Source organism: Notothenia rossii (genome assembly GCF_949606895.1).
Source record: "Notothenia rossii genome assembly, chromosome: 6".
NCBI classification, from domain to species: domain Eukaryota; kingdom Metazoa; phylum Chordata; class Actinopteri; order Perciformes; family Nototheniidae; genus Notothenia; species Notothenia rossii.
This window is the reverse complement of record NC_136909.1, coordinates 30593464-30608559: the sequence shown is the minus strand read 5'-3', so window position 1 is coordinate 30608559 and position 15096 is coordinate 30593464. Positions and strand designations below refer to the sequence as shown.

The following is a 15096-nucleotide window of genomic DNA, read 5'->3' as shown; positions in this document are numbered from 1 at the left end:
TTATTCACTAAGCTACACCGTAAAAGTACTTCATTTTATTTCTGGTAGCAGTCAAACTAGTTCCGAGTCCAACAGTGTCAGTTTTATTAAGAACTTATGATAACAAATATTTGTATCGATCATCAAATATAACAGGACAAAAAATGAAGAGCAGCTGAATTGAAAAAACAAACTCGAGAGACGGCTGAGTTGACCGCAGGGCAGAATCGCTGTAGTTTAAATCTCCTAACAATGTTGTCCATTTTAGACACAGGCTTATTATATTTACAGCCCTTAATAACATTAATTTTCTGGGCTCAATATATGTCTTGGCTGTTTTTGTTGTGACCGCTAAATTCACCTACACTCTAAAAACGAATTCAGGCGACCTTTCACCTCCACTTAATTAAATGCATGGTTGCAAGATAAAAATGTGAGTTAATTGATTTAGATAAATATTTTAAGTTGCAAACATTAATTTATAAGTTGTGTTGACGTAATAATGTTGGTAATTACATCAACTTAATATTGTGTGTAATTTGAACTCTGATTTCTGCGTTAATTGACTTAAAACAAAATACAAGTTGTAGTAAGTAATTCAATTGGCTTGATAACTTCATTGTTCTACACCTTGGGTTAAGGATTTCAAGTCCACTCCCACTTAACATGCCTGGACAAGTTCTGACAGTTAAGACAAATATAAATATACAAAGGACATTTTAAGGTGAGTGTCATCTTTTGTCATTCAAATACAGTAGATAGCCTTGTAGTTGCACTGTATAGGCAAATTGCTGTTTGACCAAAATTAGCAGCCTTTGAACTGTGAATAGTTCTGTGAGAGGGTACAAAGTAGTAGAGGCTACTGTGAGAGTAAAAATACTTTGTTTACTATTGTGATATCGCTTTTTATTAAAAATGAATCTCGTGAAGCAGATCAAGGACTAGCTTCTTGAGGTAGGATCATTATTTAGAGTTTTCATTGAAATGCAAGTTGTTGGCAGTCACCAGGCAGTCACCAGTTCAGAATATATTAATTTAGGTAATTTCTCTTTTTTTTCCTTTTTCAAAAATAGCACAAGACAATTGAAGTACGCAGAGAACTATAGCCATCTGCTGCCTTGTCGTGTGCCTTGGAGAAAAGGAAGAGGACCTTTTCAAGGAGTTTAGCGACGTAATTAAAAATCTTGAAATAAAATAAAATCCATGGGCACAGTGTAACACTGTAAACACAGGACAAAAGCACTGCTCTCTGTCAGTTACATTTTGAAGCATATTGCACTTTTGGCCACACCCCAATCAATAATATCTTAGCAACGTTCAGCATGGATAGGTGTTGACAGCAAGGGCATGGGAAAAGGATTGTGTACAATTTGAAAAGTGGCTTCTGCTCTTCACTTAACCAGTTCAAATATTGTATGGAACCTGCAAAAAAGATGAGAAGATACACTAAAACTTGCACAGTTGTGATTGACAAAATCTGTCCACATACATTTAAACACTAGGCAAAGTACTCAAAAGCACCTCTGTGTGTCTTCAGGACCACATTGCCATGATGACACACACATGCAGACTCAATAGGTGAAAACAATGCCAGCGTTGCTTTAGCAGCTGGTAATAATGGCTCTGAATTCGCTAAGAGTGACAGTTTAAAAAGTATGCAATTACCTGATTCATTATCTCTTGTGCGCTAACCTATTATTTAATGTGCTTCAAAAGGACATGAATATCGCCGTCATCAGTGACCGGTCCACCCCAGGATCTGACCATACAATGGCAACCATCGTGGTCGAGGGAAACAAATGAATGAGCGAGCATTCTGCGTTAAATGTGTTCATACTGTTTGAAATAATGACTGTCGGCAGTGTAAACATCTTTGTTACATCTTTTGTAAAATTGATGTGTGTGATCTGCAGATTGGTGCCATTGAGAGTTTGTTACTGTAGTTTTACAAAAACTTTATATATTTTACATATTTGGCCTCTAACTTCGTTGTGATGGCAGCACGTATTTGCTGTGTCCCCATTTCCCATGGTAATATGGCTAATGTGTTTATTTATTATTTGTGGGGCAATTCAAATTTGTGTTATTTATCTTTTTTTTCAAGATTTAAATGAAGCTCAGCGCAAGTTCTTTCAGGAAGAATGGGTGTATATACATTCACTCCGCAGCTGCTTATAATCAGCTCATCACAGGCGTTCTCTTTAACCTATTACATTTCACCTCTTAAAACAAGTTGGAACAACTTAATTTTTGGAGTAATCAACTTAAAAACTTGTATCCCGAATGAGGGTAATTAAGTACTTACAACTTAAAATTCCTTTTAAATCATGGAGTAAAACTAGTCGGAACAACTTAATCTTTTGAGTAATCAACTTCAAAACTTGTGTTTATGCTACCAATTATTAAGTAAGTGGTAATTAAAAACACCTCTGATTGTAGAGGATAAGCCTTCTCCCCTAACTCAAATAATTTGGTTGCTTTAAGACAATTTCATTACTTGTTTAATAAAGAAAAACAATTAGACGGTAGATACACAGATTACACGGATGCTGACCTCATCTGCGCTCTTATTTAGTAAGGTAACTTCCGGTAGCAGAAAAATTGTTTCTGTTTTCTAGTGATTTTATTTTTTGTTTTGAGAAGTAGAAAATGAAAATCATCTCGTTTTAAGTTTAGTAAATCCCTTTTTGACCATGATAAAGAAAAACGCCTTGTATTTCAATTTTGGTTTTTCAATTTTAAAACGAAAATTAAATATCCAGTCGTTTTTTGTTTTTGAATATCCATTTGTGAAAAGAAAATCCAATGACCAAAACATACAGTGACTGGCTTACCATGGAGGAGGAAAAGGAGGCTGAGGGAATAAAAAAGTTATGTATGATTTAGAGAGTACGTGATTCTAATGCAACAATCACAGACTGACCTTTTCTTGTGCTTGCGCTCATCCTTCCTCTTATGTTTTAAACTTGAAGAACTGGTGGGAAGAAAAATAATAGAATAAAGAGCGAGGCGTATAAAGCTTACACAAGCAGACTGCTTTCATACTCATACATGAAAAAAATTGGCTTTTCAGTTGGAAATCTTACCAAAAGCAGAAGCTAAATATTAACTTCTTTATGACACAAATTAATCCAGGTGTTCACATTTACATTTTGCTCTTTCAAATGAATATTTAACCATTTGAAAGGCATACATTTTTTATCGGACACATACCTGTGCTTTGACTTTTTGGAGGTATACCTGGAATAGGGAAAAAAGAGGATTTCAGTTATCTTAAAATAAATGTCATGCCATATTTCCAATATTGTTGTAGAAAGAAAGAACTACCTATGCCGTTTGCTTTTCTTGGAGCACTTCTTCTTCTTCTTCTTCTTCTTTTTCTTCTTCCTCAGCGGGGACAGGCTGTAGGAAGTAGACCTAAAGCCGGAGAACAAATAAACATGAACTATAGAGAGAACCAAGCTTCTTCTTGTACCTATTTTCTTAGTTTGTTTAGTTTAGAGTCATATCATTTTGGGAACTGACCTTTTCCTTTTCCTCTTACGCTCAGACTTTCGCTTTTTCTTCTTCCCCTTGGGCCAAGGGGAGAGCTCCTCATCAAAGGAGGGACTGCGAGCAGAGACAGAACAGAGGGGGCACGTCAGTCTTCAGTGATATGAAATGGGAAATCTCAGCAGCAGCAGAGATTCTAATATTTCTTCCAATGTTTGGACTTTTGGAATTTTATTTACAGAATATATTGCGTTTGCTGAGAGTTAAAAGGTTATTCCACTCAATTTCGAAAAGTTACTTTTTGCTTCCCTCTTGTATTATCTACCAACACAGATAGTTTAAGTTTTATTTGCCAAGTTGGGGTATCCGACCGTCTCTGATATTTCTTCCTCCACCTTATACAACAGAGGTTAATGGATTATCAACAGCCCAGTGGTCATGGGAAATAGGTCCATATTGGACAATTCTAGAGCTCGCAATTTAAATGCAATGCCAAAGATAAGTACATACATACAGAGTAGGGTGGTCCTTAGTGCCATGCACATTTTCAAATTCATTTATTTTAAGCTTCAAACACCGTAATTCATTATGATAGTCAAGAAAACTCTCCTGGTGAATTTCATTCAAATTCATTGCATTTAAACCTCCCTCATCAACCTTGAAGTTTAGCCTCATGTAGGGTGGTCCTTAAAATTGAAAGTCGGAAAGTCTAAGCTCCAACCCCCAGAATTCATTCTATTAGTCAAGAAAACTCTCCTGGTGAATCTTTTCATCAATCTGACAACATTTACCCCTCCCTCATCGACCTGGGCTGCCACACCAGCAGCCACGGTGCTGCAACTGAGGCTAAACTTCAACGTCGATGAGGGAGGGGTAAATGTTGTCAGATTGAGGAAAAAATTCACCAGGAGAGTTTTCTTGACTAATAGAATGAATTCTGGGGATTGGAGCTTAGACTTTCCGACTTTCAATTTTAAGGACCACCCTAATACAGACCGTGCCAGTGGCAGTCAGTGTGGTGGAGCAGTGTGCATTCAAAAATGAACAATTAAGCGTTGGGTTTTTTATTGACTTTAACCACGACCTTACCCTGAGCTTAGCCATAGTGCAGTTGCTATGCACACATTCAGTGGAACAAGATAATTAAAAAAACAAGCATTGTTCGAAGCGGATAACACAAAACAGAAGCATTTTGTACTGAACATAATTTAGAAAAACAATCAATCTTGACATGCTTTCCAGGCAACAGGGTTGACGATCCTGTGGTGGTGCTCAAAGTATTACAAAATACCTAAATTGGAACCAAGTATTTAGGTTAATAGTGGTTCTTTGTCCATTTCAAATGTCACTTTTCAAGGCTGTGAGCGCAACTAAAGAGAATTGTGAAAATTTGTTTTTGTGCCATAGCCCTTGCTGGAGGCAATATATTATAAGTTATTTACCAATCTTTACATGTGAGGCCCCAGTGTAAAAGTTGCTTATTTTTCTACAGTTTTCTATACTTTCCAAGTCATAAAAAAATGATCTTCCTAAATTATTTTCTGGCAAATAACCCTCACAGAATGAGTGGGGTAAAATAATCCACATGACTCATGGCTGGCATCACACAACTGCACGAAAATGCATCCCGATTCCCTCTCACAACAAACACAAGCAAGATTATCTGTGAGCTGAATGTCCTATACCAGATGATCCCATCACAACAGGATGATGAAATCCTATCGGGACTGTTTTAAAGTACAAAGCAGATCGCATGCCAGTGAGTGTCACTGAAGTTGAGGCTGATGACAACATGGCCTCTCTCAGAGGGTGAGATAGATCTGTGATACACCCCATCCCCTGCTTAAGCCTTGAAATCTGTGTTGTGCATTTCTATTGGCTGTAATAATTGTATATTTTCTACTGTACCAACACATATACGGTACAAAACATAACCTGTAATCTTTCACTGTGTTCAATCTACACTTGGGCAGTAATCCCTACAAAATATTACCTTTATGAATGTAAGAATTGATCGTTTAATAATATCCTTTTTTTATCCTGATAATTAAAACATTTTGGATTCTTGTGAGAAAAAGTGTTTTAATTTATCTTAGGGATTCTCTATAATTCAATTGCGTATGGGTACTTATAGAGCACTAAGAGACCTGTTTTACTGTATTAAGTCAAATATCGATCACTGAGCATTTGGGATCTGAGTAGCTGCGACTTGGCTGTGTGACCAAATTATGTCACTGCAGGTATATTTCTCCGGACCAGAGGAAGCGTACCAAAAGTGAAAGGAAGTGTGCATGAGCGTTCTGGCGCAAAAATACCAGTCCAAATAAATCCTTTCCAAAAAGGCATGTTTTGCACAAGTAATTACCAAGAAATGAAACTTGTCTGATTCCATATGTTGAACAGCTTGATTGCTGTCCAGAGGTCCGCTTAATTTTCTCTCTGAAAATGACTGATGTGTGAAGGGAGATGAGGGCCTTTGAAGCACCACAGGTTCACTGAGTGAGCCTTTCAAGTGCAGACCAACTGAATCTCATAAGAAGCAAAGACAGGTGGGAGTGAGCGAGCATGTAGGGTGGTACTGGGTAAAGGAGAGATGTACAATAACATCATGTTGAATGCAACTCACTCCGGCAGCTTCACCTTGCCTTTGATAAGGAGGTTTAACATTAGCTTCATTTTGAAATCTGGAAATGGTGTCTGGTGTAGGATAAACCTGAATTGGTGATGGAGTGTTAACATCATATAGGGTAGTAAATAAGGTAGAGGAGGGAGTTGGCATGGAGACATGATGCACTACAACTACTGCACTGGCATTTACCCCGATACAGACAGAAATATATTGCTACATGCACACTGAAGAGTTTTATGGATTAATAATTGAAGCTTATCCATTGAACAATGCATCCGTATTCCCAGTCCACAAAGAAGGTGCCTTTATGACTAGCAACTCAAGGAAAGTCAACCTTAACCTTTCATTTGTTAAACGTCAAGTTCCTTTCACTATTTACTATTACATTTGTATTGTAAACTCCAACCAGCTTTGAGCCAAGCCTCTCAGATTTGTTTTGATCCTCCATCAAGTGAGAAACAAGCTTCAATCTTCTCAATCCCCAAGCACTAGACATATCAAATCTTTCTAAAAAATAAATCCATAGGGAAGATCAGAAAAATATATGTTTTCCCTGGCAGCTCTTCTTTGAAGAACTAAATGTAATGATTATTGTTAATTATTTGGTCAAGCAAAAACAAAAAACATTCATAGGATCCAGGTTCCTCAATTGTTATACGTTGCTGCTTTTCTCTCAATCCTGTATGTTAATATAATTCTAAATGTAATGTCTTTGTGTTCGAGACTGTTGGTCCATTATCAATATGACTTTTGAGACTCATTTCCGAGGTTTATTGAACTCAAGATAATCCACATATTAACCACTCCCTTAAATTGCTGTTTGCAGTGTAGCATGGCTCTCATTGGCTCAGTTGTTTCTGGGGCCATTTAGATTAAGTGTTTACAAAGAGCCTTGCGCTAGACAAATGAACGCAAGCAGCAGACTCCTCCTCGAGAAACATCTGCAGCCATCCACCGTGACTCAAGGACGTGGGGAAGGCGAAGCTTCAGCTGAATTCAAGGACACGCACGAGTGGCAATCAATCAAGTTTTTTTTATAGATTCCTTCGTGACACACAAGTGCTAGTGCTCTTCTCCACTGAAAAACAAAAGTTCCCTCCAGAGGAAGTTTCCCTCCCACACACTCCGCCCCTGCCTGAAACGCCCTGTGTGTAGTCCTTGGTTTACTTCCCTTTACATAGTGACATCACTATGTAACACTCGTGCTTCTATTGACTAGCGCTCCAACACATTGTACGTAATAGGCTAAGGGGCGGGACTTCTCTAAGCGGTTGACCAATCACAACAGAGCCGGCCGGCTGACTGGGCTCTGGTTTCAGACAGAGGGTGAAAAGAGGTGCTGCAGCACAGGCAGTATGAGATGGATAAAGACCTTTTTGAGCATGGAAACATGTCACTGTAAAGGCACTAAACAATAACGAAATCTGAAAATTAGCATGACAGGGCCCCTTCACGCACTTTCTTAATACTTGACACTTGCATCGAACCAACAGCAGGTCACAGTTACAGGTGAGTGTGATCAGAAGTGGTCCGGACAGAGACAAACTGCACCCCAGCTTGATGTATGCGACTACAGAGCTCTGGAGACTATCTGCCTGTTTCATTGGATGCAGAAGACTGTCTCTCTATAATAAATGGCCCTGCTTGTAGTCGGCAGTTTGGGAGCATTAGGAACTGAAATGCATTAGGGCTGATTAGACCGACCAAGCCCAAGTACCCTCTCCTGGTAATGAGAACACTTTGTCACTCATTAACACTTGTAGCATTCTGGCCTTGTAGGAAGAGAGCACAAGGAAAGCATTTGCATTTTTTCTTGCCAGCAGAAACAGTTTCTTTTGATGAGGTGGAGAGAATGAAAGGGAAAATGAGAGAACAGTCAATTGCTGGCTACACTGGGAATGGTGATTGTGCAAAACAATGTCGTATGGAAAAAAGAGATTTAGGGGACACCTGATGAGAATATGCTCAATGCAGTCTATTTTCCTGAAAACATGTTGCTTTTTCCCAGGGTCGCAATCATGCACAAGTACTGTAATTGTAACTGCATCTTAGATATGCTGTTATATAAAAAATGCATCACTCAAAGCGCATATATTGTACATTTGGATATTGAATTTCTTATGTTTCTAGTGGGGGGTTGTCGAGGAATAAAACCTTTTCTGGGAACAGAATTAAACGCAAATGGTTAATTTCAGTGTCACTTGTTCTATGAAATGATGTGTTGGTAACAGCTTTCTGAAACACAGTAGCTAACTTCTAGTGTCTATAAGGGAGCTGCTGTCAGTTGGTTCTGTTTCATGTTATAATTAACATTGGTTGCTCTGCTGAATAAGGCGGCTTCTGGTCAATTAGCAAGATAACAATTCAAAGAACAAATGTCTTTCTCAACAGAGGAGAGTTTTCACAGGCAGCCACTTGCAGTGCTTTGTAAATGAGACAAAGGCTTTGGAAGTGTATCCACCTCATTAGCCACTTTTTAACAGACGGAGATGAATAAACACAAACAATTTATTTCGTTCTTGGTCATTTTTGATGAATTAATTATGTGTTTATAGCCAGAGATGCCTCTGTGTAGCTGTAGAAGCTTGATCCTGACTGTACAGTCAGTAACTGAATAACCTTCCATTGCTCTTGATGACAATCCCATAGACAAAGTTCACCATTTAGATAAGTAGTGATTGTCAGAAAATATTGAAGTTGGAGGATTTATAACAGTATTGTCCCAATTCTCTCAAATCTGTTTGAGAATTCCTTTTAAAATGCTAATATTCAAAATCAAGGCTCAGCATGGTCTTGCAAGATAGTATATAACCAAACTTCAAACCTGTTCTGTTCCCCTGAGGTCCGCATTTTTGGATATGTATCTATTCCAGAGTCAAGGTTAATAACCAAGTGTGATGAAAGCTGTGTTGGCTCCTTGGCTCTGAAACAGCCTTCTACTACAGCCCTGCCAACAATGTCTCTGCTTTACATTTCATCCTAAAGCACATTTTATTGAAAGGTTTTTGATAACAAGTATCACATAACACATATTCACTGTTTTATTGTAAGATGACCTTTTTGAATAGGACATCTTCTGTAATAATGAATGTGTTGTGCTTTTATAAATACATAGAATTATTTTTGTGATAATGACTATTATAAAAATCAACCAGCTGAATGTAGGCTTCAGTTAGCAATTATATATACAGTCTCCTTCAGCGATTTCAGTTGTACATGATCATCTAGTATCCAGTATACTACTATCATATTATATAATATCAGATAATGCATGAGTTTTTTTTTTCAACTTTCAACAACTCACCAATGCTGTAGCTTGACTTTTTTCTAACTTAAACTTGAAATGTCAAGTTTATTCTTCGCATTTCAACTTTATTTTCGATATTATAACTTTATTATTTTCTTATTTTGACCGTATTTTCAAACAAATAACATAGAAAATACTCATCCTCCGATTTATATCTACTAAAAAAGGCACTTAGACTGAAAGTTCAACTTTATTCTCAAAATGTAAAAGAAGACCTTTTTTCTCTGATTAATTTTTTTGTCACGTGTACAAAACAATGCAGGATTTTTACAGCATCAGGGTGAAATATAAGAAATCAGTCAACTAAGATACATCAGACTAAATGTCACAACATAGTTGGGCACAATGCCTAGGCTGAAACTCTGAAAAGACTAAAACACTTTTATGAAACCTCATTATACTGTAGATACATATTTATTAAGCTTATGGGAAAGTGTACAAAAAAAGCAGGGTATTTTATCTGTGTAATAACTATTTAAATGAATGTTTTTGTAACTAAAATATGATTATGATATGCTCTTGATATCCTTCTATAGGAAAACATTGGCTGAGCGGGTGATAATGATGTTATCAGGTCTACTTTCCTAAAGACATGTCTTGTGATTCCTCAGTGCAGTTAAAACAACTCACTCATATCTCACTGCTACTTAAAGCTAAAGTGCTCAAGGGCAACTTCAAATCGCAGAAAAAGGCTCTATTTCAAGGATAACAAACACCATAAATCTTTCTCACTGCGCTCCTTCTATCAGATGTTTCTTCTTGCACGCACAAACTAGAAAAATGATTATCACAAGCCCGCATGGCTGCATGTTCTCTGCACTCTCTGTCTAATTCAAAAACAAAGAGAAGCAGCCGCTGGGTAAAGTTCATCCGAAGAGAAGTGATTCATGTTTATGATCCTCTCTAACACCTCCGATGTGGCTTCCGTCGTGTTTTACATATCGCTGTCTGCTCCCCTAGTGTTTGACTGCAAAAGGCTTTGAAGGTGTCAGATTAATTGAAAGGTTTCTTTTTAAAGGAGAAAAATGCCTGAATCGATTTATCCCACCTCAGAATAAAAAACCCTGAAAACTATTGTTAGTGTGTGAAGGAGACTTTTGGTTTAAGGTGCTGGTGAAAAGAAAGGTTCTGAATGACACAGTGTGGGATTCCTCACAACATGTTTGTATTTCTCCACTGGGCCAGGGCTGATAACACTGTTTACTTTCCCCCGAACCAGAATACAGAGATTAGCTCTGTTTTTCTCACCGAGAGTCGAGCCCTCAAGGAGTTTTTGGTGTACTGCTTCATCATCAGTACCAATATCTACAAAAGCATCAACCACAAAACTAATAACATCACAAACCATTCATCACCTGAAATGTTTCATTATGATCAACAATCCTACAACTTCAAGGGATGAATTTCAAGATGAGAAGAACTTCCTTGATGGTATTCAAGTGCTTTTTTGAAATCATTGATTCTCACTCACCTCCGGGCCCTGCGATGACTGTGGTGTTTGCGTCCTTTCCCTTTGATGCAGCCATTTCTGTCCGCGCTGTCCACCCTGGTGTCCACAGCTTTTCTCTCATCAGTCTTGAGCGGCTGGCAGGCGGCTGTCTCCAAGCTGTGAGGCAGAAATTGAATTACTGTTTGCTCTCTTGCCTTTGCATGAGAACTTTTCTTAAAGCCTCTATCATACAAAAGTGAGGACGATTTTGGCATGCTTGGTTAGCCTTATTCCCTCTGGTCTACTGGATAAGCATTTTATTCCCCTCCATTTCTCCCTGCCAGCCATTCTCTGGGGAAATTGGAGGGCAGTCATTTCCCATTCAAATCGAGGTGTCAATTGAAATGTTATTTACATGCTTCAGTTAACCTGCATTTTGGTAAAGGGTGTTTTCTCATGTGCTGGGCAGATGTAGCGACATGAGATGCATGGTTATTGGTGTGGTTGAAGTTCTCTTTCAAATGTGTTTCTGATAAACCAGAGCTATACAATTGTAGTTAGCAGTCTATTTTAAAGCAGGCATAAAAAAGAAAAGGTTTAAGCAATTTTTAAAACAAGGTAAATAATTTCTGGCTTCCGAACAATGCTGCTTTAAGTCAGGTGTTCAAAATGTTCATCCATAGTCAAGTTTGGCTGCAGAACAAATGACTAAATAAACTGAATGATTATATGTGAGCACACAGTTCTAGCCCTGCCTATTATCCTCTGTTTCAGTCATGGGAGATTTGAGCGTAATTACACATTCTCCTCTTCTTCGAGTGGCTCCCGTCTGATTGTAATGAGAAGATAATCAGAGCCGGAGATTACTCCTCCTCTTCCCCCAGAGACGAGCAGGCAGGAGCCGTCCCTTTCCATCTTCCTCACCTTCACTTCCCTCTGATTCTCTGCATAGTATGGGGATTGCCCCCGGCACGGAACTAATAATATAAAATGGCAGACTGGGTGCCCCAACATGACCAAGGGTTTGGAAGGTGATGAAGGAGATAAAGACTATTACTCTGATGAAGGAGGCTGATGGGAAAGGAACCTTCAAAGGTCCTGGTGATCATTGCAAATGTTCTCCAATGTTTGTTAGAGACCAAAATACAAGTTTGATAGTATTATTCAATGTGTCGTTGCATGGAATTATTGCTGTTAGAGATGACAAATTGAGGATTGATTTATAATTATTTTTACAGCGGTTGATCATTTAAGACAGCCGATTGGTCTGTTCGATTTTCTATACTGCTCCTTAAGGCTGCATTTTAGTTGGAAGCGTCAGGTCAAACAGCGAATATGGTTAAATTATCTTTTCCGATCACCTGTGTACTTCACGATAGTTGTGGTTAATTGGTCGGCATCATACATGTCTGCCATGTCTCGAGGCAGTCATTTATTGGTATTTGATTAGTTATTTTGTAACAGTGACCATCTAAAATGGGAAATTATTTTCTAGACTAATCCCAGCTAACAGTAGGAGGTTCATATAGTGATTTTGTGCATACCCCAATAATAGGCCCAGCAGCACTACTTTCTGGTTTCAGCTATTTAATGTTCTCCTGCTACCCTACTGCTCTTGTATTTGCATTTAGATGTAACCGCATTCCTATGTTTCTTATATGTGGGGGTGCATATTGAATGCATAACCAAAACCAACAACCGCGTAACTTGATCGTTACTTCACTGCGATCCGGCAATAATAAAGCAAAGTAGAATATAAAGACCATGTTAAACCAAGGACATTTTTTTTCCCCTAGGAAATCCTGGCTCTATAGGTGAGTCATTCAGACCAATAAAACACCAAACTCCTGCATTTTTTTACTCATCTGATGCATTCTAAAAAATCCAACATAGCACAAGAATTCTGCGGAATCACTGTCAATTCACAGCTATTAAGCAGACCTCATGTAAGGAGGTATTTCGCTGGATTTAGGCAAATATATTGATGTCTAAGACATTGCTAATACTTCCTGCGAAGATCTGAATATAAATAATTATACTTGACACAAAAAGGATGAAACATTTGCGCTGTCAAATGCTCCGTTCAAAGTCCCTAAATAAAGCAGAAGTGTAAAGTGGCCAAGGCTCCTTGAACCGCCCTCCCTTCTGTGCATCTTTGTTATTTGCTGCCACTGTAAGAGCTGCTTTTGATGAGTTCTAAATGAAATCGATTTTGCCATCAAGGATGCACATTCCCTTGATGATTATATATATTATATATATATATCCCTCAATTTATGGCCCAAACATTCCAAGCTATAAGCACCAGGATTTATCTCTGACTGTTTGTATCTGTCACACACACTAACACACAGGCGTTCAAACAAACACACACAAGCATGGAAAATCCTTTTTGAAAAAGTCCTTCATAACCAGGCAGCGGTTGAATTTATTTAAAAAGGGACAATTCAAAGCACCAGACTTGCAAAAAGCTTGAAATGAAAGCAAATACTGAGCCGATTAAGTCACAGTTGATGACGAAGAATTATGTGGACGTTAATCCTCCAAAATACTGACTGGATTTGTTTACCATAACACAGGTGAAATAAAGTCATAGGCTGGGATCAGCTCCATTACACTCCCTGTTGAAATAAGGCATGATGGGAATGCCACTCATTGAAACCATTGAATGCACAAAGCCGATTCTGGAAGCATCTCACTTTTTGACTTTGTGACCTTTTCCTCTCATCATGTGTCATACTGTACATGTTTGCCTCAGCACTACTGCCTTGGCGATGAGTAATTCTGTCACCGGAGGCTAAGAGGGGTGACCATGCGGTGACTAGCTCTCATTTAAGTCTTTGTCTCCTCTCAACATGGGGCTTCTCGGCCCTGTCATACAGGGCTGCTGTACGCTGGCACGTGGATGGATAACACATACTGACAGATGGTGCACACTGCAAACAGGAAGAGAACACTCTTGTAAAAGAGAGTGAGGATGTGATTATTAGATCCTCCTCTAAATGTGGGATAGATTGTAGCAGTAATTCCTGAAGTGAATTTCATCCAGAGCACTATTCTTTTTGTGCCACATATGTGTTAGTGCAAATTAGTTTAATCTATTAATTTACTAAATGTTTTAGCTCCATTTCATCATTTGAATTGATCCATTCATTTAGTAAGCAAATTATCTTTGGATTACTGTTGGTCTGACAAAGTAAGCACTTTTTGAGTTACACAGGAATTATCCATATTTGAGAGGCTGAAAACATTTTAATGACCAAAATTATAAATGGAGCAACATTTTGTATTTCATAGATAACACATCGTTAGTTGAGGCATTTCATTGCGTGTGGATGTCGTTTTCAGGTAACAGTGCAGGATTACAAATGTGAAACATTACCAAAGGGTCTGTTGGTAAAGAAAAAAGGGATGATAAAAGAGAACTTCTCTGCGCTGATATATTCATAGACCGTCATCGACTGCCAGGTCCAGGGGGGGATCATCACAGTTTGTGTACAGTTTCATTGTCCACAGCCCATTTACGATGTTAAATTCAGATAAACTGCTACAATATCTGCCAGGAGCTGCTCTGTAATCTGCCAGCTGCTTTACACAACACTGCATGGCTTTATGTGGGAGGGCTCAAACTCACAACACCGGCTGACATTGTACAGGTGTGCACGAAGCAAAGAAGCATGCAGGCAGCCATTAAACAAACCAGCAAAACAGTGCTGCACAGCTACGGTGTTTGCATTAAAACCGTGTCAAAATCACACCATGCGATTAACACAGATTGCAATATCAGCTGCCTTCAATTACATTCTGCAAAACATGTTTTCATCTGCACTCGGCTTTTTCAAATCAAGTGTTTACTCCAAGCGTGGGAAGAAAAAACACCTGACAGTTTGCTTCAGGAGGCCTTCTGGGTACGTTTGAGTGTGTGCAGAGCTGGAGGATCTATCCACACAACAACACACACAGCACTCAAATGCAACCTTTTCCTTCTAACCCTTCTGTCTATAAACACCCCACTGTGACAGAACAAGATCTTACCAGATAGATTTAAGAGGCACTAGAGGGGCATTTGTACATTTTCTTTGATTCGATCTGTCCCCGAAAGCGCAACAAGACAAATCCACTTTGTTGTGTTCTGCCGTCTCAGCGTAAATCAGTGTACTATCACATACTTTGCTTCTAGGGTCTATTTGGCACAATTATTTTTGTTTGATTAGACATCTCTGCACCAGTGCATGCTGGATTATCCACACAATTTCAACT

At 38.6% G+C, this 15096-nt stretch overlaps 1 protein-coding gene across 5 annotated transcripts in view; it reads right to left on the bottom strand.

The window, feature by feature from the left end:
• srrm4 (serine/arginine repetitive matrix 4) overlaps positions 1–15096 on the bottom strand; it is a 129684-nt gene that overhangs the window by 19907 nt on the left and 94681 nt on the right. For all 5 annotated transcript variants that reach the window (XM_079690569.1, XM_079690568.1, XM_079690570.1 and 2 more), the window contains 5 exons: positions 10879–11013; positions 3505–3588; positions 3307–3396; positions 3193–3219; positions 2903–2953 (listed from right to left, as the gene is read on the bottom strand). In XM_079690569.1, the coding sequence (XP_079546695.1) occupies positions 2903–2953; positions 3193–3219; positions 3307–3396; positions 3505–3588; positions 10879–11013 (387 nt within the window). The remainder of the gene's footprint in view (positions 1–2902; positions 2954–3192; positions 3220–3306; positions 3397–3504; positions 3589–10878; positions 11014–15096) is intronic.